The 27,588-nt window shown below is 44.2% G+C and overlaps 1 protein-coding gene across 1 annotated transcript in view; it reads right to left on the bottom strand.

Moving 5' to 3' along the window:
- Positions 1-1,306: 1,306 nt before the first annotated feature.
- The window catches only part of LOC124575173, a gene marked incomplete at its 3' end in the record, with an annotated part of 47,053 nt that continues 20,771 nt past the window's right edge, over positions 1,307-27,588 (bottom strand). The window contains 2 exon segments of the mRNA XM_047131159.1: positions 1,307-1,443; positions 1,697-1,861. Coding sequence (XP_046987115.1) covers positions 1,372-1,443; positions 1,697-1,861 — 237 coding nt within the window.

The following is a 27,588-nucleotide window of genomic DNA, read 5'->3' as shown; positions in this document are numbered from 1 at the left end:
CAGAATTGTGGAGGTGCGAACTCTGCCTGCAGTATGTTCCCGTAACCCTCCTGGCCTCAATTTTTGTTAGTCATTGTCATTACCTATCTAGCCCCATCCCTGTTCCCATTCCAGCACTATACAGCCCTCTATTCCATCAACGTACCCAGTGTTTCTACTTTTTTTCCTTTACCCCCCCCCCTCCGTCTAACCTCCTGATTGCACCTAGCTGCCCTACCCTCTCACCACCTCATCCCTGAACGCACACACTGGCAGCACTTCCCTGCCCCCCCCCCCCCTGCTATTCCTCCCCATCCCCACCCGAGCCACCACCTTGCCTTCCACCCACTTGTCTCCCCCATCATGTGCTGCGGCTCGTAGTCTGGCTTCAACTACCAGAGACTGTGGTCGTGTGTGTATGAGTTTTGTTTGCGTAACTGTGTGTTTTCATTTTCTTTTTTTTTAAAAAAAAAGCCTTGTTGACCGAGAGCTCATTTCGTGATAGTCTTTTTGTTGTGCCTATAGGCAACTCAGGGCCTCCACTATATGGTGAGTAGCAACTATCCTGTCTGTAATATTGTAATGTGCATTGCATCATCAAGACATATGCATTTTGATTTTTATTCCCAAAGAGAGAACCGTGTTAATTAGCTTAGTAAACTTTTACATAAATTCTGGCACATTGTCTCCTTTTCTCACAGAAAAGGGCAGTATATTAAAACTGATGAATTTTAACATAAAACATGCCAAATGTGAATACTGCGTAATTCTGAAGAAATGGCGGACTCAAATACAAGCAATGTAAGCAATTCTTTCATCCAGTACTGCAAAACAAAAGTGTATATAAGCGTATAAGAAAATTGAAAACTAGATCAGCAATCAATTTTTTGCTGTGATATACTTCGTTAAACAGTTTGGCTGCATCTTAACTAAATAAAGATATTTCGTTTTCCACTGGATGTGTGAATATTATTTCAATTTCATCCAGATTAACGTATTACCAAACTACAGAAATCCCTCTTATTCAACTCCAGCACTTACCTTGCAACTGTACCAAACAAGCTTAATGGAATGCAAGCTTCAGATTTAATGTGTCAATCACACTTTAGGGTTGGAAAACATGGTAACTACACTAAACAAAGAAGGAAAAAAATTTTAACAATCTTGCTTTCTTCTCTACACAACACTGTTTTGCAGCATCAATCTAGTAGCAAATGCTAAATGTTAGTACTCTGAATGCAATGCAAGTATGTGTGTATTCATTTTTACGGCAACAGGAAAAAATATCAAATTTTTAAATGTTTAGGAATTTTGTTCTCATTCTTACCATAATCTATAAACTTAAACACATCAATGTCATTCCCATTTCAGAGGATAATTTTCATTTTCTGCTTATACATGATGAAACAACTTCTCACCCTCAGTGGCCACATTAATTAGGTTTTGTAATCTGGAGAGCAACTCCTGTAATAAAAAGAATAATTCATTACTGTGCAGGAGCGACGCTAAAAACACCCATTAACTTCAAAGCTGTCCTCCATTGGATGGCAATCGAGCATAAAAAAAAGTTACTGAGTTGTTTTCTTCTATACACAATACTGTTATACGGCATTAATACAGAACAAATAAATACTTTAATATTACGAACGCATTACAAAAATACTGTCCATTCAAATTTTAAAATATAAATAAAGAGCAAATTTAAAGCTGACAATACCTCTTTATGTTTCAATTTAGCTTCTAGCTGTTTTATATGTTCTCTCTGGATTCTCTCAACTTCTTTAAATTTATGAAGTTGAATGTTGAGAAAATTTTTGAACGGCTGCAGAGTTTCTAATTGTGTTCTAGCGAAGGTTTCAACTGTTACTCTGTTTCTCTGGGCCTGAAATTATTTAAAAAAAATTAATAAAAATACATATTCTGAAAATATTAACCATGAAACCTAGATCCATCTTCACTGGCCCCTCCAAATTGACAGGTATATTCAAAGAAATTTTGGGTTTGCAGACTGTGACCATTAACAACACTCCAGGATATTTCAGTTTGACACCTGCCAGTCATCTGTAGGTGAGTCGTTCAAGGCTGATGAAGAATTGTCCCATTACGAATTCATTAGTGTAATTCATGTGTTCTACATGGGCTTTAAGATTGTGGTAACAGAAGACCTAGTGGAACTGCTGAACTTTGTTGCTGCTCACGATGGCCATCAGTATGCTATATTGTCTCTGATTACAGCAAATCGTGGAAATGATGGGGTCCCCAGTTGGTAGCCACTATCACAGTTCATCAGATTTTTTTGTCATGTGAATTTCCATGGATTCTTTAGTAATGGAGTCCCAAAAACTTACTCCATTGAATGTCCGGTAAAGGTACAATGAATGCTCAGCTGCAAAAGACGAATGCTTCATTGACATTCAGTGCAGAGTGTGCGTGTGCGCATGCATCCAGGCGCGTGTTTTCTGACAAAGGTTTTGGTCAAAAGCTAATTGTGTAGCAGTCTTAATTGTCCCTGTCTCCAACTCAATGTGTCATCTTTTCACTCTGTGAAATCCACAATTTCACATATCCAAAAATCTAAAGCAAGTTGCCAATCTTTGCATCACTTTGAAATATTTTCAAGATCTGATTGCATATTTGCACAGCTTCTTTCAGAAGTTATTTCATTACACATGGTTGCATCACCTGTGTCAAGTCTGAGGCTCCTGTTGATGCTGTCTGAAAGGTCACTAGTATACAACATGATCAGCAAGGATCCCCAACACACTTCCCTGGGACACACCCGAAGAACTTTTACATCTGTCAGTGATCACCATCCAAGACTTGCTGGATACTCCTTACCAAAAAAATCTATAATTCAGTCACAAATTTCATTTGATACCCCCATACAATCTTACTTTTGATAATAAGTGTAGAAATGGTACAGAGTCAAATGCTTTTCAAAATCGAGGCAAGCATGCATCTGTCTTACTACTTTGATCCAAAGCTTTCAAGCAAAATAGGTCCCAAGACTATACAACAAATCAAGGTCAAGCATATTGGATGGAAGTTTTGTGGATGATTTTTACTACCCTTCTAGTTGGTAGGTGTGATACGTGCTTTCTTCCATCTACTAGACATGGTTTTCTGAGAGATCTATTGTAGTTAAAAGAGGAACTAACTCTGCTGCAAATTCAGTACAGCTATTCCATTTGGCCCTGGAGCTTTGCTCAATTTTAACAATTTCAGTTGTTTCTCAAAATCACCAACACATCTATTTCACTCACCTTTTCAGTAGAAAGAGAATTACATTGGGATAAATCTCCTGGGTGCTCCTTTTGAGAACAGAGTTAAGCATTTCTGCTTTTGCTTTGCTACCCAAAATTTCATTTCCCGTCTCGTCTGTGCCACAAACAGCCTTTACATATAACCAGAATTACCTTTGGATTTTGTGAAAGATCATCCAACAATATTCTGCTTAAGTAGTCACCCCAAATAAAATCTGCAAGTATTTGTGAATCACTTTAAATGACACACCGAACTATACAACTACCACAGCACTAGTTTCATTGTTGTATTACTTGGATGGTGTGATGGTTTGTTTTGGAATTTGTACACTAAAAATCGCAGGAATGAGTATCAAAACCATTAAATATTACCTACTGGTGTATTAAAATAGAACAGAGACTAAAAAGAATAAAAACATTTGAGAGCGTGCACATACAAATTAGTTTTATAGAGTTATATAACTGTTACATAAAATTATTATTACATATATGGCAGTTTAACAAACACAGTAAATTATATTTTTAGATACATCTGGCAAACTGACAATAATAGTAATAAAAGACAACAAACCAGCTACCCTTGAGAAACTTCCTACCTCTCCACATCAGAGAAGCCTTAAAATAAATAAAAATTAAAAACGAAAGGGCTTGTTTATTCCATTATCAGCTAGACTAGAAGTTAATATTCCCAGATATAACAATGACTTCATTATAAAAAAATGAAACATCTGTTCTCCAAACGTTCTGAAAAGGAAAGTTGCTACTCACAATATAGCAGACGCTGAGTCGCAGATAAGCACAACAAAAAGAATGTCACACATAAAGCTTTTGGCCCATAATGCCTTCGTCAAAAATAAACAACACACACTCGCCTGCAGTCTTAGGCAACTGTAGCCACACTGCGATGGGAGGGGTGACTGGGTGGGGTAAGGAGAAGGCTGTGGCAGGGAGGGAAAAGGATGATAGGATAGAGGCTGCGGACAGTGCAGTGCTGCTCGGGAGTGTGCAGGGATGAGGTGAAGAGAGGATAGGGCAGCTACGTGTAGTCATAAGGTTAGATGGAGGACCGAGGAGGGGGGAGGGTAGTGGTAGCGGAAAACAAGAGAAGTAAAAAAACTGGTTGCGATGGTGGAATGAGGCCTGTATAGTGTTGGAACGGGAACAGAGAGGTTGGATGAGTGATGTCAATAACTAACGAAGGTTGTGGCCAGGAGGGTTAGGGGAATGCAGGATATATTGCAGGGAAAGTTCCCACCTGCGCAATTCAGAAAAGCTGGTGTTGGTGGGAAGGATCCATATGGCACAGGCTTTGAAACAGTCACTGAAATGAAAGATGTTATGTTTGGCAGTGTGATCAGCAACACCATTCATGGGGACAGACAGCCTGTTAGTTGTCATGCCCACGTACAATGCAACACAGTGGTTGTACCTTAGCTTGTAGACCACATGACTGGTTTCACAGGTAGTCCTGCCTTTAATGGGATAGGAAAATTTGTGTCCAGACTGGAGCAGGTGGTGGTGGTGGTGGTGGTGGTGGTGGGAGGATGTATGGGGCAGGTCTTGCATCTAAGTCTATTACAGGAGAATGAACCATGAGGTTGGGGTTGGGTGCAGGGGTTTTGTGGGGTTGGACAAGTAGAATGTGTAGGTTTGGTGGATGGCGGAACACCACTGCGGGAGAGGTGGGTTGGATAGTGGGCAGGACATTTCTCATTTCAGGGCATGACGAGAGAAAGTCAAAACCCTAGCAGAGAACGTAATTCAGTTGCTTCAAACCTGAGTGGTACACAGTTACAAGGGGAATGCTGCTCTGTGGCCAGACGGTGGGGCTTTGGGAGGTGATGGGAGACTGGGAAGGTAAGGCACGAGAGATCTGTTTTTGTAAAAGGTGGGGAAGGGGTCAGTGGATGCTTCAGTGAGGCCCTTGTATATTTCGAGAGGGACTGCTCGACATTGCAGATGTGATGACCATGGGGACTAGGCTGTAGGGGAGTGATTTTATGGTATGGAACGAATGACAACTCCAGAAGTGGAGGTATTGCTGGTAGTTAGTAGGTTTGATATGGACAGAGGTACTGATGAAGCTATCTTTGAGGTGGAGGTCAACATCTAGGAAGGTGGCTTGTTGGGTTGAGTAGGACCATGTGAAGCAAATGGGGACAAATTGAGGTTCTGGAGGAATGTGGATAGGATGTCCTCACCCTCGATCCAAATTGCAAAGACGTCATCAATGAATCTGAATCACGTGAAGGGTTTAGGATTGAGTGTATATAGAAAGGATTCCTCTAGATGGCCCATGAATAGGTTAGCATAAGATGATGCCATGTGGATGCCCATAGCATTAGCATAGGCAATCATTTCAGAGGAGAAGTACAGTAGTTGTGGGTGAGGATACAGTCGGTCATGGCAACTGGTAAGGAACTTGTTGGTTTGGAATCCATCAAGCATTGGGAAATGTAGTGTTCAATAGTGGTAGGCCATGAGCATTACAGATGTTAGTGTGAAGGGAGGTGCAGCAATAATGATGTGCAGGGCACTGTGTGGCAAAGGGATAGGAACTGTGGAGAGTCAGTGTAGGAAATGGCTGGTATCTTTTATATAGGAGGGTAGGTTCTGGGTAATAGGTTGAAGGTGTTTGTGTACGAGAGCAGAGATTCTCAATGGGGGCACAGTAACAGGCCACAATGGGGCTTTCTGAGTGGTAAGGTTTATGGACTTTAGGAAGCTTGTAGAATGTAGGAGTGCAGGGAATGGTAGGGGTGTGTAGAGATCTGGAATCTGGGGAGAGGTTCAGGGATGGGCCTAAGAATTTGAGTAGTGACTAGAGATCCCTCTGGATTACTGGAATGATGTCACTGTGGCAAGGTTTTTAGGTGGAGGTATCTGACAGCTGTCCTCCTGCCAGATAATCCTTGTGGTTCAAATCAACAGTTGTGGAACCTTTGTCTGCAGGTACAATTATAAGGTCAGGATCAGTTTTTAGATGATGGACTGCAGATCTTTCTGCGGATGTAAGGTTAGTTGCAGGTTGAGGGATCTGGGGAATGATAGTGAGGCAAGGTTCAAGGTTAAGAAATTCTGGAAAGTTAACAGGTGGTGATTTGGGGGCAGTGGGGGTGGATCACGGTTGGATGGAGGAGTGAACTGAATTAGGCAGGGTTCAACATTGGCCTTTGATTGAGTCTGATTGGTAGAGTTGGTGGCGAAAAAGTGTTTCCACTGATGGGACCGGGGGAAGGTTGGATGGAGAAGGGACCAAACTAGGCAGTGATCAGTCCCTGCAACCTTAGATTAACTAAAACCGATAAAATCCCACATCATGAAGGATAGCCCTGAGCAGGGGCAGATATGGTCCACTGCGTGCAAGATGGCTACCAATTCTGCAGTAAAAACACCACAGCCATCTGGCAAGGAACAAAGTTCTGTGTGTCGCAGTTAGGTGTAAGCAAAACCAGTGCGACCAGCAACCATGGAGCCATCAGTAAAGATCATAGAACACTTCTGAACCCTGAAAAATTCTGAGGAGACAGGAGAACTGGTGGCAAAGAGCCATTGGAGGGACAGAATCCTTTGAATCGATTGAGAGATCAAGACAGAGCTGTGACCGAGAAGAACACCATGGAGGGGTATGTGCATGAGCGGAGAAGAGTGGCGGTAAAGGCAGTTGCTGGAGCTCAGAAAAGAGCGGCTGAATGCGGGCAGCCATGGTGAGCCCACATCGTGGTCGCCGCTGTGGCAGGGTGATCTTCATGTCTGGATAAACGATACCATATTTAGGTGCTTTGGGGTGCAGCAAATGCGGAGCGCATTAGATATGAACTGTTGCTCGCGTGAAACTTGCAGTGGGGGAATCCCTGCCTCTGCGAGAAGGCTAAGTACGGGGCTAGTCTGGAAGGCACCAGTCGCAAGTCACACCCCACAGTGGTGGATGGGGTCTAATATCTGCAGTGTCGAAGATGACGCAGAACCATAGACAGGACTTCCACAGTCTAAACGAGACTGGACCAACGCTTGATACAACTGCAGGAGAACGGAGCGGTCTGCACCCTAGGACGTATTGCACAGACACCTAAGAACATTGAGATGGGACCAATACGTCCTCTTCAGCTGGCAAAGATGAGGGAGCCATGTCAACTGGGCATCGAAGACAAGACCCAAGAAGTGATTGTCCACCACCTCGAGGGGCTGGCCATCAAGGAACAGTTCCGGATGAGGGTGGACTGTACGGCAATGGCAGAAATGCGTGATGTGTCTTGGCCGCCAAAAACTGAAAGCCATGGGGGAGAGCCCTGAGCGCGCCCGACAGATTGCTCCTGTAGACAGCGTTCTGCAGCGCCCATTACGGAGGAGGCAAGGTAGATACAAAAATTGTCAGCATACAAAGAGGGGGACACTGTTGGCCCAACAGCTGTCACCAGACCATTAAAGGCTATGAGAAAGAGAGGAACGCTCAGCACAGAACCCTGTGGAACCCCATTTTCTTGCCGATGGGGAGAGCTGTAGGAGGAGCCAACTTCGACTCAAAAAGAGCAACAAGAAAGGGAGTTACGGATAAAAACGGGCAGAGCACCACGAAGGTCTCATACATGAAGGGTGGTGAGGATGTGGTGTCGCCAGGTGGTGTCATAGGCTTTACGCAGGTCAAAGAAGCCTGCAAGGACGTGTTGCCGATGGGCAAATGCCAACCGGACAGCAGACTCCAGGTGGACCAAGCTATCCACCGTAGAGCGGCCACAGCGAAAACCACTTTGAGTCGAGACAAAAGGTCGTGGGATTCAAGGATCCAAATCAGCCACCAACTCCATGAGTTCAAGGAGCTTGCAGAGGGTTGTAGTAAGGCTAATTGGATGGTAGCTATCCAACTGAAGAGGCAGCTTCCCTGTCTTCAACACCAGAACAACAATGCTTTCCTGCCACTGGGTAGGAGAGACTCCCTCACTCCACACACAGTCGAAAAGGGGCAGTATATGATGGTGGCCAGCCACTGATAAGTGTTGGAGCATTTGGTTATGTATCCAATCCGGTCCAGGAGCTGTGTCAAGACAAAGGGCGAGGGCGCTGGCAAATTCCCATTCACTGAATGGGGCATTATATGGCTCCGAGCAGCGAGAAACAAAAGACAAATGCAGTTGTTCTGAACACTCTTTCAGGAGAAGGAATGTAGACGGATACTGAGCCAATGCCGAACCTTGAGTAAAGTGTAGAGCGAAATTTTCTGCTACAAAGTCTGGATTGGTAAGGACAACACCATGCACAGATATTCCAGCAACCCCGGTGGGAGGATGTGGTCAAAAATTCGCCTGAGTTTCACCCATGCTTGTGAAGAGGGGGTGTGGGGTCCAATGGCAGCTACACAACGTTCCCAGCACATCCGTTTCTTAAATTTGGTTAGGTAGCAGTATAAGGGTGCCACTTGAAGTGTTGAAGAGCACAGTGGCGGTCTTTTATGGCTGCAGCAATTTCTGTAGTCCACCAAGGGACCATCTTCACCGGGGGGGAACCTGAAGAAGAAGGGATTGCTGAAACAGCTGCTGAAAGGATGGCGGCAGTTAAAGCCTGAGTAGATTCATCAACACTGTCGTGTGGCAATACGGGGGGGATGGGAGCAGAGGAGAAGGCACCTCAATCAGCCTTAGATACGGCCCACCTGGGAGGGTGATTGAGCGAGAGGCACTGAACGAAGGTCAAAACAATCGGGTAATGGTCGCTGACACATAAGTCACCGTGGACACCCCACTGAATGGAGGGAAGAAGGCTGGGATTGCAGATGGAGAGGTCAATGGTTGAGAAAGTGCCATGTGCAACACGAAAGTGTGTGGGAGCGTCTGTGTTTAGTAAACAGAGGTCAAGCCCTGCCAGAACAGCTTCCATTGTCCTGCCCAGGGAAGTAGTCACATGATTACTCCAAAGACAGTTGTGGGCATTAAAGTCCCCTAATAACAGGAAGGGAGTTGTTGAAGGGTGGTGAGGGCATGGGATGTGGGCGGCCTGTCAGGTGGGAGGCAGAGATTGTTACTGTTGTGGTCTTCAGTCCTGAGACTGGTTTGATGCAGCTCTCCACGCTACTCTATCCTGCGAAAGCTTCTTCATCTCCCAGTACCTACTACAGCCTACATCCTTCTGAATCTGCTGAGTGTATTCATCTCTTTGTCTCCCTCTACGATTTTTACCCTCCTCGCTGCCCTCCAGTACTAAATTGGCGATCCCTTGAAGCCTCAGAACATGTCCTACCAACCGATTCCTTCTTCTAGTCAATTTGTGCCACAAACTCCTCTTCTCCCCAATTCTATTCAATACCTCCTCATTAGTTATATGATCTACCCATCTCATCTTCAGCATTCTTCTGTAGCACCACATTATGAAGGCTTCTATTCTCTTCTTGTCTAAACTATTTATCGTCCATGTTTCGTTTCCATACATGGCTACACTCCATACAAATACTTTCAGAAACGACTTCCTGACACATCTATACTCGATGTTAACAAATTGCTCTTCTTCAGAAACGCTTTCCTTGCCATTGCCAATCTACATTTTATATCCTCTCTACTTCAACCATCATCAGTTATTTTGCTCCCCAAATAGCAAACCACCTTTACTACTTTAAGCGTCTCATTTCCTAGTCTAATTCCCTCAGCATCACCCAATTTAATTCGACTGCATTCCATTATCCTCGTTTTGCTTTTGTTGATGTTCATCTTATATCCTCCTTTCAAGACACTGTCCATTCCTTTCAACTGCTCTTCCAAGTCCTTTGCTGTCTCTGACAGAATTACAATGTCATCGACGAACCTTAAAGTTTTTATTTCTTCTTCATGGATTTTAAGGCCTACTCCAAACTTTTCTTTTGTTTCCTTTACTGCTTGCTCAATATACAGATAGAATAGCACCAGGGAGAGGCTACAACACTGTCTCACTCCCTTCCCAACCACTGCTTCCCTTCCATGCCCCTCAACTCTTAACTGCCATCTGCTTTCTGTAGAAATTATAAATAGCCTTATGCTCCCTATATTTTACCCCTGCCACCTTCAAAATTTGTAACAGAGTATTCCAGTCAACATTGTCAAAAGCTTTCTCTAAGTCTACACATGCTAGAAACATAGGTTTGCCTTTCCTTAATCTAGCTTCTAAGATAAGTCGTAGGGTCAGTATTGCCCCACGTGTTCCAACATTTCTACGGAATCCAAATTGATCTTCCCCGAGGTCGGCTTCTAGCAGTTTTTCCATTCGTCTGTACAGAATACGCGTTAGTATATTGCAGCAGTGACTTATTAAACATAGTTCGGCAATTTTCACATTTGTCAACACCTGCTTTCTTTGGGATTGGGACTATTATATTCTTCTTGAAGTCTGAGAGAATTTCGCCTGTCTCATACATCTTGCTCACCAGATGGTAGAGTTTTATGAGGACTGGCTCTCCCAAGGCTGTCAGTAGTTCTAATGGAATGTTGTCTACTCCCGGGGCCTTGTTTCGACTTAGGTCTTTCAGTGCTCTGTCAAACTCTTCACGCAGTATCACATCTCCCATTTCATCTGCATCTACATCCTCTTCCATTTCCCTAATGTTGTCCTCAAGAACATCGCCCCTGTATTGACCCTCTATATACTCCTTTCACCTTTCTGCTTTCCCTTCTTTGCTTAGAACTGGGTTTCCATCTGAGCTCTTGATATTCATGCAAGTGGTTCTCTTTTCTCCAAAGGTTTCCTTAATTTTCCTGTAGGCTGTATCTATCTTACCCCTAGTGTGATAAGCCTCTACATCCTTACATTTGTCCTATAGCCATCCCTGCTTAGCCATTTTGCACTTCCTGTCGATCTCATTTTTGAGACGTTTGTATTCCTTTTTGCCTGCTTCATTTACTGCATTTTTATATTTTCTCCTTTCATCAATTAAATTCAATATTTCTTCTGTTACCCAAGGATTTCTACTAGCCCTCATCTTTTTACCTACTTGATCCTCTGCTGCCTTCACTACTTCATCCCTCAAAGCTACCCATTCTTCTTCTACTGTATTTCTTTCCCCCATTCCTGCCATTTGTTCCCTTACGCTCTATCTGAAACTCTGTACAACCTCTGGTTATTTCAGTCTATCCAGGTCCCATCTCCTTAAATTCCCACCTTTTTGCAGTTTCTTCAGTTTTAATCTACAGTTCATAACCAATAGATTGTGGTCAGAGTCCGCATCTGCCCCTGGAAATGTCTTAAAATTTAAAACCTGGTTCCTAAATCTCTGTCTTACCATTATATAATCTATCTGAAAACTTCTATTATCTCCACAGTTCTTCCATGTATACAACCTTCCTTCATCATTCTTGAACCCAGTTTTAGCTATGATTAAATTAAGCTCTGTGCAAAATTCTACCAGGCAGCTTCCTCTTTCATTTCTTAGCCTAATCCATATTCAACTACTACGTTTCCTTCTCTTCCTTTTCCTACTGACGAATTCCAGTCACCCATGACAATTAAATTTTCGTCTCCCTTCACTACCTGAATAATTTCTTTTATCTCATCATACATTTCATCTATTTCTTCATCATCTGCAGAGCTAGTTGGCATATAAACTTGTGCTACTGTAGTAGGCATGGGCTTCGTGTCTATCTTGGCCACAATAATGCGTTCACTATGCTGTTTTTAGTAGCTTACCCGTACTACTATTTTTTTATTCATTATTGAACTTACTCCTGCATTATCCCTATTTGATTTTGTATTTATAACCCTGTATTCGCCTGACCAAAAGTCTTGTTCCTCCTGCCACCAAACTTCACAAATTCCCACTATATCTAACTTTAACCTATCCATTTCCCTTTTTAAATTTCCAACCTACCTGCCCGATTAAGGGATCTAACATTCCACACTCCGATCCGTAGAACATCAGTTTTCTTTCTCCTGATAACAACGTCCTCCTGAGTAGTCCCGCCCGGAGATCTGAATGGGGGACTATTTTACCTCTGTAATATTTTACCCAAGAGGATGCCATCATCATTTAATCATACAGTGAAGCTACATGCAGCAGGCAGAGATTACAGAGCAGCACCTGAAGGGGTGGGTATGGGTACTGAGGGGGAGTGGGAGAGGAGGGGTAGGAGTAGGAGGCTGAAGGCATGGGGTGAAGGGGGGTAGGGGCTGGGAAGAGGAGGGGGGGGGGGCGGGTAGGAGGGGGAATGGATGTAATTGAAGCAAAACTAGAAGTCATAGACACGGAATGGAGCAGGTCATATTTTTGACAAGCTTCAGTGTAGGGGAGCCGATCTACGGTTTTGTACTCTTGAATCCTTCTTTCTTTCTTTCACAAACACCAGGCATGTAGGCGAGTGTGGAGAATGCTATTTATTACACTTAACACAAATCGGAGGGGAAGCACAGGCATTCCCCTATGGATGGGGCGCCCACAGTCACCACAGAGGTGATCAGTGGTGCAGTGGGAAGATGTGTCCAAATCATAAGCATTTAAAGCACCTCATCGGTGGTGGAATATAAGGGTTTACATCACACCGATACACCATTACCTTGACCTTCTCTGGGAGGACACCCCCCTCGAAGGCCAGGTTAAGGTGCCCGTAGCGATGCGATTATTTAGAGGGCCTCGTTGCACACGGCAGATAAAACGAACCCCCTCGCAGCTCAAGGTTAGCACGGAGCTCCTCGTCAGTTTGCAGAAGAAGATCTCGGTGGAAAATAATGCCCTGTACTGAGTTCAAAGATTGGTGGGGCGTGATGGAGACTGGGGCGTCACCGAGATGGTCACAAGCACGCAGGGTGTCAGATTGGGCAGCAGAAGATGTCTTGATGAGTAAAGCACCGGACTGCATTTTATTCATCTACTCATCGATTCAACTTCGCCATACTTATCTTCAATCGTCTCCACAAAAAACAAAGGCTTAGTCGTGGCAAAACTACCGCCATCCGTCCTGGTACAAACCAAGTACTGAGGGAAAGGTTTCAACCCAAGCCGGCAAGCTTGACCCTCCTCCCAGGGGGTGGCCAGAGAGGGGAAGGCCGAACGATCAGAAGGAGTGTCACATCTGCTACCACTTTTAGAGTCTGATACAGAATGTCCAGGATGGTGAAGCTTTTGTCGCTTCATGTTCAAGGCGTCCGCCCTAGTACCACCCTCTCCGATCAGGGGTTCACCCTGTGGCACCACCCAGCAACAGCAAGAGCCGTCTGGCACGGCGGCCATTGCCGGGAGTTCTGGTGCCCCAAAACGATGAGCTTCGACTCCTGGGCATACACGAGGCATTAACATCTCAGGTACTAGTAGTGCGAGACCTGTGGTTTCAGGGGGCTCAGCCAAGTGGGTACTTAACAGTCCCACCTCATGGACTGTCTACCGTGCTGGTGATCTAGCAGGAGGGGGACCAGGGTGCAAAGGGAAAGGGGAGGGGAGAGGGAGAGGAACCTGCACCATGAAAGCTAGGTAGGGAGTTCATCCCCAAATGGCACACACTGAACGGAAAATTTTGGAAATGGAGGTCAAACCCTGAGGGGACCAAAAACACCGAAGAGGAGATGGAAACAGCAAACTAAACAATAGCACAAACCAAAACAAAGCCAGGAGGATAGCCAGGTCGACATAAAGAAGTCCACTAAGAGGGAAATGAGCGGGCAGGGGCAAAGGAGCAAGGATAGGGAGGGAGAGGAACAGGGATGGTAATGCAGCCTGGGAAGGAAAGGAAAAGAAAAGAGACTGCAATAGCTCATGGCCCCGTCCACGCCACACACGTACTCACAAAAGGACTGTGGGCTCCCTGGTGGGCTGGGGGAAGAGAAGGTCTTTAACAAGTTCTGCATTACTGAATTTGAGAGTGGGCCAAAAGGTGAGGCCTTTGGAAAGAACTGAGGAAAGGTTCTTTATAGTGTGTCAGGTCTGTTTAGGTTCTGGATTCAGCGTGATGGTGGGAGGGAGCTTTGGAGGTTGGGGTGAATGTAGTAGACAGGGTTTGTCAGCTATGGGGGGACATGGAAGAGGTGGTGTAGAGGTGGTGGCCAGTGGTATTCCAAGGCAGGAGTAGGAAGTGAGCAGGGTGGAGAACTTTTTGAGGTCCCATTTTGTATGTTGCTCTAGGTCCTGGAGGGCAAAAGTTTCAATGTGTGTTATGGGTTCCAGGATTATTGGATTGCATACCAAGAGAGCTTTACAGATGGAGAGAAGGTTCTGCAAGGAAGTTTTGCAGGATTATGTTGGAGTGGGCTAATGATGGGCAGCAAAAGGTGGAGGTCATTGTGGAAAGAGGGGTGGCAGCCGGAGATGGGTAAGTTGATGGTAAGGACATTTGGGGGTTTCCATCAGCCAAGAAACAACACAGGAACAGTATGGGGACTGGGTTCTTGCTAGGGGTAAGAAAACTTTTCTGTATTGAAACAGATGTACAGAGCAAGGAACCATGGTGGTGGAAAAATGCGAAAAATTATGTAAATAATGTATAATGATACCTGAAAAGATTCGCAAAAGTACACCCAAATATGTGGGAAAAAAGTCACGACAAGGATGGAACGGAAGCAAAAGGGAGAAGCAAGACAAAATCAGAGCGAGTTGACAACAGCGAAAACTCACTAAAGTTGGCGTTAAGTCACAATGAGCTCAAAGAAAAAGATATAAATAATATACGAGGTGCATTCAAGTTGTAAGGCCTCCGATTTTTTTCTAATTAACTACTCACCCGAAATCGATGAAACTGGCGTTACTTCTCGACGTAATCGCCCTGCAGACGTACACATTTTTCACAACGCTGACGCCATGATTCCATGGCAGCGGCGAACGCTTCTTTAGGAGTCTGTTTTGACCACTGGAAAAATCGCTGAGGCAATAGCAGCACGGCTGGTGAATGTGCGGCCACGGAGAGTGTCTTTCATTGTTGGAAAAAGCCATAAGTCACTAGGAGCCAGGTCAGGTGAGTAGGGAGCATGAGGAATCACTTCAAAGTTGTTATCACAAAGAAATTGTTGTGTAACGTTAGCTCGATGTGCGGGTGCGTTGTCTAGGTGAAACAGCACACACGCAGCCCTTCCCGGACGTTTTTGTTGCAGTGCAGGAAGGAATTTGTTCTTCAAAACATTTTTGTAGGATGCACCTGTTACCGTAGTGCCATTTGGAACGCAATGGGTAAGGATTACACCATCGCTGTCCCAGAACATGGGCACCATCATTTTTTCAGCACTGGCGGTTACCCGAAATTTTTTTGGTGGCAGTGAATCTGTGTGCTTCCATTGAGCTGACTGGCACTTTGTTTCTGGATTGAAAAATGGCATCCACATCTAATCCATTGTCACAACCGACGAAAAGAAAGTCCCATTCATGCTGTCGTTGCGCGTCAACATTGCTTGGCAACATGCCACACGGACAGCCATGTGGTCGTCCGTCAGCATTCGTGGCACCCACCTGGATGACACTTTTCGCATTTTCAGGTCGTCATGCAGGATTGTGTGCACAGAACCCACAGAAATTCCAACTCTGCAGGCGATCTGTTCAACAGTCATTCGGCGATCCCACAAAACAATTCTCTCCACTTTCTCGATCATGTCGTCAGACCAGCTTGTGCGAGCCCGAGGTTGTTTCGGTTTGTCGTCACACGATGTTCTGCCTTCATTAAACTGTCGCACCCACCAACGCACTTTCGACACATCCATAACTCCACCACATGTCTCCTTCAACTGTCAATGAATTTCAATTGGTTTCACACCACGCAAATTCAGAAAACGAATGATTGCACGCTGTTCAAGTAAGGAAAACGTCGCCATTTTAAGTATTTAAAACAGTTCTCATTCTCGCCGCTGGCGGTAAAATTCCATCAGCCGTACAGTGCTGCCATCTCTGGGACGTATCAACAATGAACGTGGCCTCATTTTAAAACAATGCGCATGTTTCTATCTCTTTCCAGTCCGGAGAAAAAAAATCGGAGGCCTTAGAACTTGAATGCACCTCGTATGGTATCGGTGGGAGTAATGCAGAACATAAAATGCAGCACCAACAATCAGCGTGGTCTTGTAGCCGTCTGTTTTGCACAGCTGAGACAGTTGATACTGTGTGGCTCGTATGTAGAGCATGCAGTACGGTGTGTAAGGTGACAAGAAAAACACAGGAAATAAGAGAAAGAAGCATGTACGTTGACTGAAGTGACGCATTAGAACATAGTGACAAAGGAAACAGCACTGGGTTAGGATTGAAGGATAGTCATTAGGCAAAAATGAAACAATGGAAAATCCAGGATGGAACGTAACAGTATTATGAAAAGCAAAGTTGCTACTCAAAATATAGCAGAGATGCTGATTCGCAGATAGGCACAACAAAACACCTGTTACTAACACACACACGCACACGCGCACACACACACACCCACCCACCCACACGCACACACACCCGCACACGCGCACACACACGCACACACCCGCACCCCCGCACGCACGCACGCACACACACGCGCACACACACACACACACACGCGCGCGCGCGCGCGACCTCAATCTCGGGCAACTGAAACCACTGCAAGCAGCAGCACCAGTGCATGATGAGAGTGGTGACTTGGTAGTGGTAAGGTGGAGGCTGGGGCCGGGAGGGGGGGGGGGGGGGGGGGGGGGATAGTAGGGCAGGGGTGGTGGACTGCGCAGTACTGCTGGAGAGTGTGCAGGGACAATGTGAAGAGGGGATAGGGTAACTGGGTGCAGTTAGACAGAGCAGGGGACAGGTGGGGAGGAGGAGTTCCAAATGCCTGATGGATTTCAAACCAACAAACAACCCCCTCCTTAGTAGCCGTGACAACTATATCCTCACCCAACAATTACTTCTCCTTTGAAGGCATTACGTACAAACAAATCTGAGGTACGGATATTGGCACCTGCACTGCACCACACTACGCCAACCTATTCATGGGCCATCTAGAGGTATCCTTTCTATACACCCTTTATCCTAAACCCCACACCTGGTTCAGATTCATTGATGGCCTCTTTGCTACCTGGATCGAGGGTGAGGGTACCCTCACCACATCCCTCCAGAACCTCAACAACTTGTCTCCATTTGCTTCACCTGGCCCTACTCAAGCCAACAAGCCACCTACCTAGATGTTGACCTCCACCTCGAAGATGGCTCCTTCAGTACCTCTGTCCATATCAAACCTAATAACCATCAGCAATACCTCCACTTCAACAGCTGCCACTTGTTCCACACCAAGAAATCCCTTCAATACAGCCTAGCAACCTGTGATCGTCGCATCTTAGTGACAAGTGGTCCCTCTAGAAACGTACTGAGGGTCTCATTTAAGTCTTCACAGACTAATTATCCTCCCAACCTTGTACAAAAACAAATCTCCTGTGCCTTACCTTTCTAGTCTCCTACCACCTCCGTAAGTTCCACCGTCTGGCCACTGGGCAGCATTCCCCTCTTAAGTGAGTACCACCAAGGACTGAAGCAACTGAATTACATTCTCCGCCAGGATTTCACTTACCTCTCGTCGTGCCCTGAAATGAAAAACGTCATGCCAACTATCCTTCCCACCCGCCCCACAACGGTATTCCGCCATTCACCGAACCTACACAATGTTCTTGCCCATTTTTATACAACCCCTACTCCCTATCCCTTATCTCATGGCTCATACCCATGTAAGAGACCTAGATGCAAGACCTGTACCATACATCCTCCAACCACCACCTACTCCAGTTTAGTCACAAACTCACCTATCCCATTAAAGGCAGGGCTACCTGTGAAACCAATCATGTGGTCTACAAGCTAAGGTACAACCTCTGTGTTGCATTGTATGTGGGCATGGCAACCAACAGGCTGTCTGTCCCTATGAATGGCCACTGACAAACTGTGGCCAAGAAATAAGTGGACCACCCGGTTGCTGATCAAGCTGCCAAACACGGCACCCTTTACTTCAATGACTGCTTCACAGCTCCTGACATATGGATCCTTCCCACCAACACCGGCTTTTCTGAATTGCACATGCAGAAACTTTTCCTGCAATATATCCTACGTTCCCCTAACCCTCCTGGCCACAACCTTCGTCAGTAAATCAGTCATTGTTCTCACCCATTCAGCCTCCCTGTTCCCATTCCAGCACTATACAGCCCTCATTCCACCATTGCACGCAGCCTTTTTACTTCTCTCCTTTTCTTCCACGCCCGCCCTTCTCACCTCTTCCCTGCCCTCCATCTAACCTTTCAACTGCACACAGCTGTCCTATTCTCTCACCACCTCATGCCTGCACACTCCCCAGCAGCACTGCACTGTCTGCAAACCCTGCCCTATGATCCATCCCCCTCCCAGCTCCAGCCTCCTCCTTAACCACAGCCATGCTTTTTTTAATATTGTTACATTCCATCCTGGGTTTGCCATTTGTTGATTGTTGTCATGATCGTGCATCGCCTAGCAGTGATCCCAGCAAAATTCCTCTCCTGTGTCACTGTCACACCAACAATAACTGCTGAGAGGTATTACGTTAATGTGAGGTCCACTATTGTGAGTTTTCAGAAAAACAATGATATAGAAACATTTTTTGGTACAAATGATTTTATTGTTTCCGCAAACATGCACCCTTAAAAAAATTACACTCTTTTGCATGTACTACTCTGAAAATATTTTTCCTCTCTGACATTGGTGTCTCTAAAACATGGTTTTGGAAGTATTCATGGAGAGATGAAAATCATTGTCCATGCATTTGTCTTTTTCTCCACTTATTTTGTCAATAACTCTTAGAAATATAATTGTTTTCCAATCCTTTAAATGAATGATTGAGACATGTGAGATGTAACTAAACAAAGGATCAATTGTGTGCTTCCAGGCATTCACTCTAGTTATTTCCAATCTATGCATAAAATTTCTATGACTTATTCACTCCTAGTCTTTGAGTGCTGCGACTTATGCTGTTATGAGTACTTTTCGCCAACTGTGCTCAATTACTGTTGGTTTCTTGTCACTAAGTATTGCTGATAGTGATGTTTTTCAGAGCCTGCTGTGGATGTGGTAGTACACAAGATCTTAAAAATGAATATCAGATGCAAAATCCTGTTTTTAGTGTTTCTGACATCTTTATTTCAATGTGTTCCTTAATTGTGCTGACCCAGAAACTTGGTATTTGCTTTGAGATGCAAGACTCATTGTACAAGAGTTTGAACTTTCATAGTAGCTACTATTTATTCACAACGTATACAAAATACATACAAGTTTCAAAGTTTTACTGCCCTTCGAAATAGTGAACAGCATTGTGGATGACCTGTTGCCAGTGACCTGGAAGCTGTAGGATACCCTTAGCAGCATTACTTGTGTGCATAGTTCGAGTGGAGTGGTCTATTGCCCAACAAATCTCTTCGACAGTTCTGAAGTGAATGTCATTAAGCGATTTTTTGAGCTTAGCAATCAAGTAGATGTCACACGAGCTAATTCCAGGGAGTGTCATAGGTGGTAAAGCACTTCGCAGCCTTATTTGACTGAGCAAATCAGTCACAGCTTCCAACATATGTGCCTGTGCATTATCCTGCATGATGATAGAGAGGTCCTGCAGAAAGTGCCACTGATTCTTTCTCTAAGCTGGTCACAGGTTGTGTTAAAAAACAAGAACAGCTTACACAAAAAATAGGCAACACTTTGTCAAGACTCTTGAATCATTTTGCAGGACAATGCTTGGGCACATATGATGCAAGTTATGACTAATTTGTTCATTTGTTGGGGCTGAGAAGTGCTGTGCTAAGCACCACACTCCCTGGACTTAAGCTCCCGTGATTTCAATTATGTTCCTAAATTACAGGAAGCACTTCAAAGCATTTGCTTCAGCACTGTTACGGAGATTAATTGGACAATAGACCGCTCCACTCAAACAATCAATAAACTAACACAGCTAAGGGTATCCTACAACTTCCAGATCACTGGCAATGGTTTATACACGATGATGGTAACTACTCTGAGAGACAGTAAAATTTTGAAACATTCATCTACTTTGTTTACAATGTAAATAAATAGTTGCCACTATGAAGAATCCGACTCTCATATTTCATTTCAAATTTATTTCGAGGATGCGTTTAGCAACAGTTGATTTGCTTGGTTGTTCTAGCCAGGTGCATTCCTGTTCTAATGGTCTGTCCCAGTAAAATATGCCATATTCACATGGAGTGCCGTACACACCCAGCACTTCGAGATATAGATCGTGTGTAATGTTACGAAGGAGACTTTTTATCTTTGTTGACACAAGTGAAGTACACTGGATGCCACATTTCTGTAGGAGTCTCCGTATCATTCTCAATATTGTGCCACCACAAGGTAGACACACAGGTTTTACTTCTCAGTCTGAGTCTCAACGCCTTTCTGGTGTTCCTGATTTTGACTCCAAAGCTCACTCAATTTCACAATCCGAGTTCACATTACTACGGAACGTCATTTGTAGGTGGTTTAATTTTTCAATGAGACTCTCCTTGTCAAAGTATTTTAGCTCTATGGATCAGAGTATTTTGCACCAAATTTCTTTTTCACAGAGGGTGATGGCTCAAGGCATGGTGGTCTGGAGAGTAGTGCACCTAGCAAGTTGATAAAGAATGGGAAAGAACCACCACAGTTTAATAACGAAATCCGGAAGATGCTGAGGAAGCGGAGGCTGTTGCACTCCCTGTTCAAAAGAGAATGCACAAATAATGACAAAGGTTAGTAGAGCTTAGTGTGTCTGTGGAAACAGGTATGCGCGAAGCATGCAACTACCACCCTCATACCTTAGCAGAAGATATAGCAGATAACACGAGAAAATTCTGGTCGTGTAGAATTGCTAGCTAAACAGGTCTAAGGCTTCCATTCAGTCCCTCACTGGCCAGTCTGGTGTGGCTGTTGAAGATAACAACACAAAAGCCATAGTTTTAAATTTAACGTTCAAGAAATCGTTTGTACCGTTCGTATACAGTCATTTGACCATAGGAAAACTCTCGCATTAATGCCATAGCATAGCTAGCGTGGAGGAACAATTGAAAGATGTGGAAGCAAATAAACCACCTGGTTTGGATGGAATCCCAATTCAGTTATATATAGGAGTACTATACAGCATTGGCCCCTCACCTATCTTGCATTCATTGTGAATTTATCCCCCAGCACCAAGTTCAAAGTGATTGGAAAAAAGTGCAGGTGACTCCTGTATATAACAAAGGTAAAAGGAGGAACAGCAAAATTACAGACTAATATCCCTAACTTCCGTTTGCTGCAGAATCCTTGAACATGTTCTCAATTCGAATATAATAACTTTCTTGAGACAGAGACATTATGTCCACAAACCAGCACGGTTGTAGAAAGCATCACTCATGCGAAACTCTGCTTGTCCTTTTCTCACGATATACTGAGAACTATGGATGAAGGGCAACAGGCTGACTCCACATTTCCAGATTTCCGAAGGGCATTATACATGGTATCCCACTGCAGACTGTTAACGAAGGTACATAAATATGGAATAGGCTCCCATATATGTGACTGGCTCGAAAACTACTTATGTAATAGAATCCAGTATGTTATCCTCGACGGTGGGTGTTCATCAGAGACAAGGGTGCCGCACGTAGTATGATAGGACCACTACTGTCCTCTACACACATTTATGATTTGTTGGACTGGGTGAGCAACATTCTGTGGTTGTTTGCTGATGATGCTGTGATGTATGGTAAGGTGTCGAGGCTGAGTGACTGTACGAAGATACGACTTGGACAAAATTTCTAATTGGTGCAATGATTGGCAGCTAGCTCTGAATGTGGAGAAACTTAAGTTGATGCGAATGGGTACGAAGAACAAACCTTACAGGTTTCGTACCCACCACCCACCACCACCACCACCACCACCACCACCACCACCACCAGCCAAACCTGTAGTGGTTGGATACAGTATTAGTAGAGTCCTGCTTGACAGTCAAGTCGTTTAAATATCTGGACATATCTGGGTGTAACATTCCAAAACAATATGAAATGGAAAAAGACATGTGATAACTGTGGTGGGAAAGACAAATGGTCAAATTGGGTTTATTGGGAGAATTTTAGGAAAGTGTGGTTCACATGTAAAGGAGACTGCATACAGGATTCTGATGTAACCCATTCTCGCTCAGGTATTTGGAATCCGTACCAGATTCGTTGAAGGAAACATCAACACAATACAGAGGTGGGCCATTAGATTTGTTACCAGCAGGTTTGAACAACATGTAAGTGTCATATGGAGATGTTTCTGGAAATCAAATGAGAAATCCTGGAGCGAAGGCGATGTTCTTTTCGAGGAACACTACTAAGAAAATTTAGAGAACCGGCATTTGAAGCTTACTGCTGAATGATTCTACTGCTGGCAACACACATTGCACAGAAGGACCAAGAAGATAAGATATCAGAAATTACGGTTCATAGGGAGGCATATTGATAGTCGTTCATGGTGGATTTGGGAGGAGGGAACCAAACAGCGAGGTCATCAGTCCCATAAGATTAGGTAAGGCTGGGGATGGTAGTCCGCCGTGCCCTTTGAAAGGAACCACACCGGAATTTGCCTGGAGCGGTTTAGGGAAATCACAGAAAAACTAAATCAGGATGAAACTTCCTGGCAGATTAAAACTGCGTGCCCGACTGAGACTCGAACTCGGGACTTGCCTTTTGCGGGCAAGTGCTCTACCATCTGAGCTACCAAAGAACGACTCATGCCCGGTCTCACAGATGGTAGAGCACTTGCCCGCAAAAGGCGAGGTCCCGAGTTCGAGTCTCGGTCGGGCACACAGTTTTAATCTGCCAGGAAGTTTCATATCAGCGCACACTCCGCTGCAGAGTGAAAATCTCATTCTGGAAACATCCCCCAGGCTGTGGCTAAGCCATGTCTCCGCAGTATCCTTTCTTTCAGGAGTGCTAGTTCTGCAAGGTTTGCAGGAGAGCTTTTGTAAAGTTTGGAAGATAGGAGACGAGATACTGGCAGAAGTAAAGCTGTGAGACCGGGCGTGAGTCGTGCTTCGGTAGCTCAGATGGTAGAGCACTTGCCCGCGAAAGGCAAAGGTCTCGAGTTCGAGTCTCGGTCGGGCACACAGTTTTAATCTGCCAGGAAGTTTCATATCAGCGCACACTCCGCTGCAGAGTGAAAATCTCATTCTGTAAATCAGGATGGCTGGACGTGGGTTTGAACCTCGTCCTCCTGAACGCCAGCACAGTGTGCTCAACAATGCACCACCTCACATGGTCAGTCATTTTTCCATCACTATCTGCGAGGGAACGAAGGAGGATATGACTAGTAGTTCCCTCCGCCACGCACTTTGATGTAGGTCTAGAAGGCATTTGTGTGTTTGTGTGTGTGTGTGTGTGTTTTCCCATTTTAACTAACATGTTCAGGTTTTATATTACAATGGATAATAGTTTATATGTTCAAGAAACTCTTCTAGTTTTTTTTGTTACAAGCAGACACACCACAAATGTGTCATCTACGTACCAATAGAAGCTTGATAGTCTGAACTTTGTGCCTTTGCTTCGGAGTGTTCCGCACGCATAGGTTCATCAAGACATACAATAATGTACTATGTATCACCATGTCATTGGTTTATTCACATTTTCTAACGGGAACTAAGTTGACTTCAAAAGTATCTAGACTGAGTCGGGGTACAAGATGAGCAGAGTTGCAAATGTGGTGTTTGTATTTTCTCACATTTCTGCTGACAATGTGTTTCAGGTATTTTGCCAGCTGCTGTGCAGTTGTGCCAATATTACTATCAGCCCTGAGGAACAGCTTTCTCGTGTACCTTAGGAAGGCCATATAGCCATGGTGACACAGCTGCTTGTATTCTAAGAGATTTAGGGCTGATTGTAAAAACATCACTGACAGATGATAAATTCTGACCTCATTTCAGAAATTTAAATTTGTTCAGCAATCTACTCTATTGTGTAACAAACTTAATCCACTGAACAAGGTTCACTGTTGATCTATAATTGTACATTGTAGATATATAGAATGTATTATCAAAGGTGCTGAACTGTAGATATGAAGGAAAGTAAGCAGAAACGTGTGATGTGTAAAAATCGTAGAGGGAGGCCATGGGATGAAAACACTAAACAGATTCAGAAGAATGTAGGTTGCAGTAGGTACTGGGAGATGATGAAGCTTGCACAGGATAGAGTAGCATGGAGAGCTGCATCAAACCAGTCTCTGAATTGAAGATCGCAACAACAACAACAACAACAACAATTACATCGGAAATTTTCATCCTGAAGTTATATGCAGTACTTTGTGTACGTTTCATATACTCTGATAAAGTTTTTGAAATAACTTTAATACATAAAAAGTCATTCAGATTATTATTTGTTACATCCACGTTCATTTCTTGTTATGACACAGATTTAAAGAACATGGAAGGTTGCAGTTCATTCATGGCAGCAATAAATGAGGAGACATCTGTAACTTCAAATTAAAATATTGTTCTCTTTATTGATTACAATGAAAATGAAGAGCCAAGAGGGAATGTTTACAATGAGCTGGAAGAACCATAGCGTAAGTTAACTGTGACAACAATGCATCACTGTTTTCAACTAAAAATAATCTCTAATTATAGGCGGATATTCAACATGCAAGACAGGATTCTGTTATAAAACAGACAGTGTCAGAATTGTTAAAAAAAATTGTTCTCAATGTAAAATACCGATCTGACTAAAGAAAACTGGAGTGCCTTGAGTGTGAACATGAAATGGAAGTATAGTGCATTCTAGGGGATCATGAAACAAGTAAGGCTACATTTAATGCTGGCAGATAAATTAAGGTTTTCAAACTGACACTTTTTAAATTTACCATATAGCTGAGATGCTGAGTCGGGATAGGCACAACAAAAAGATTCACACAAAGCTTTAGGCCATTAAGGCCTTTGTCAGTAGTACACACACACACACACACACACACACACACACACACACACACACACACACGTGAATGCAACTTGCACACACATCTGCAGTCTCAGAGAGCTGAAACCACAATGCAAACAGCAGCACCAATGCATGATAGGACTGGCGACTGGGTGGGGGTAAGGAGGAGGCTGGGGCGGGGAGGGGGAGGGATAGTATGGTGGGAGTGGCAGACAGTGCAGTGTTGCAGTTTAGACGGAGGGTAGGAGAGAAAGTGTGGTGGAGTGTGGGGGGTGTGGGACGGGGGTGGTGGTGGTGGTAAGTAGCAGAAAGGATAGAAATAAAAAAGAGGGAGCTGGATGGGTGAGGGCAGTGACTAATTAAGGTTGACGTCAGGAGGGTTACGGGAACGTAGGATGTACTGCAGGGAAAGTTCCCACCTGCGCAGTTCAGAGAAGCTGGTGTTGGTGGGAAGGATCCATATGGCACAGGCTGTGAAGCAGTCATTGAGATGAGGGATATCATATTTGGCAGTGTGCTTAGCAACAGGGTGGTCCACTTGTTTTTTGGCCACAGTTTGTCGGTGGCTGTTCATGCGGACAGACAGCTTGTTGGTTGTCATGCCTACATAGAATGCAACACAGAGGTTGCAGCTTAGCTTGTATATCACATGACTGGTTTCACAGGTAACCCTGCCTTTGATGGGATAGGTGACGTTAGTGACTAAACTGGAGTAGGTGGTGGTAGGGGGATGTATGGGACAGGTCTTGCAGCTAGGTCTATTACAGGGGTATGAGCAATGAGGTAAGGGATTGGGAGCAGGGGTTGTGAAAGGATGGACGGTAATATTGTGTAGGTTCGGTGGACGGTGGAATACCATAGTAGGAGGGGTGGGAAGGATAGTGGGGCAGGACATTTCTCAATTCAGGGCATGACGAGAGGTAATCGAAACCCTGGTGGAGAATGTAATTCAGTCCCGGATGGTACTGAGTTACGAGGGGAATGCTTCTCTGTGGCCAGACTGTGGGACTTTGGGAAGTGGTGGGAGACTGGAAAGATAAGGCACAGGAGATTTGTTTTTGTACAAGGTTGGGAAGGGGTCAGTGGAGGCTTCAGTGAGGCCCACGTATATTTCGAGAGGGACTGCTCATCACTGCAGATGCGACGACCACGGGTGGCTAGGCTGTACGGAAGGGACTTCTTGGTATAGAATGGGTGGCAGCTGTCGAAGTGGAGGTATTGCTTGTGGTTAGTAGGTTTGATATGGACGGAGGTACTGAAGTGAATGGCCGAAAGCTTTAATTGCGTGAATCTTTTTGTTGAGCCTATCGCGACTCAGCATCTCCGCTATATGGTGAGTAAGAACTTTCCTTTCTGGTATTGTACATACCTTCTTGGATTTTCCCTTGTATGGCTTTTTAATGTATTCCCGTTTTTTAACTGTTTTATGTGAATACACTGTTAGTAAATGTCTGCATTGCACTATGATATCTGTTAGCTTCATTTTCTGTTGGTAATGGAATTTCTTCGCAGTGTCTTCTCCCAGTATAGTGTAATCTCTTTCAGGTCCCTCATCCGATGCACTAACTACTTTACTGTATTGTGCACTTCAAATGTTGCAGTACTAACGGCCAAACAATTTTTCTCCTTTCAACATTTTGTACATTAAAAAACTTTGCCAGAGGAGTAAGAAGCGGCAATTTGAAGAAAGAAATTTCGAGAACTGATGTGGAGCTGATCCTGAGATCCTCTGGACTGTATTTCAGGATGCAGCCACAAAGTCCCCACTTGATGATTACTAATTAACTTAAATATGCTTACTACCATTTTTGCTCATCAACATGCATACCATTGTCTTTCCAGTTTAAGCACTTAATTCTGTGGTTACAGGTATAAAGTAGAGTCGTTTCTATTTTATACACAATACAAGGCATTCATAAAATAGTAATACAGAAGTAAATAACTGTGAAAAGGGTAAATAACTTGCAGGAATATTTGATACTGCACTGAATGCAACATATTTTCAAGCTTTATTTCCACCCAACACTGTTAGTTACTGATGTTCCCACTAGGTGGTATATGTGAATCAGTTATTCTAACAGTCATCATTGAATCATATAAAGCTGCACAATGTGCCTGTTGCGTATCGTTTCATGAATCCAAGTCTGCCACTACAGTTGAGAGACAATCCACGATTGAATATCTCAAGCCACCACCTCCAACAAACTTATCAATTGGTACAATTGTTTCATTGAAACTGGCTATGTTGCACGTAAGACACCGGATCGGGGTCGGCCAGCAGTCTCTGTCGCAGCAATTGAACAAGTTTGGCAGTGTTTCACCCGTAGTCCAGGTAAATCAATGAGACATACCAGCTTAGAATTGAATATGCCTAGTGTTACACTGTAGAAAGTATTACGGAAATGCCCATCATTCAAATCCTACAAATTGAAACTGTTGCAAGCTTTAAGAGAAAGTGACAAAAGCAAGATGAGTTTTGTGCACATTTAACAAAATGCAGACTGAAGATAATTTTCTTAATAAAATTGTGCTC

Source organism: Schistocerca americana, unplaced genomic scaffold, assembly GCF_021461395.2.
Source record: "Schistocerca americana isolate TAMUIC-IGC-003095 unplaced genomic scaffold, iqSchAmer2.1 HiC_scaffold_222, whole genome shotgun sequence".
Lineage (NCBI taxonomy): Eukaryota > Metazoa > Arthropoda > Insecta > Orthoptera > Acrididae > Schistocerca > Schistocerca americana.
The sequence above is the reverse complement of the archived record's forward strand: the minus strand, read 5'-3'. Positions and strand labels throughout refer to the sequence as shown.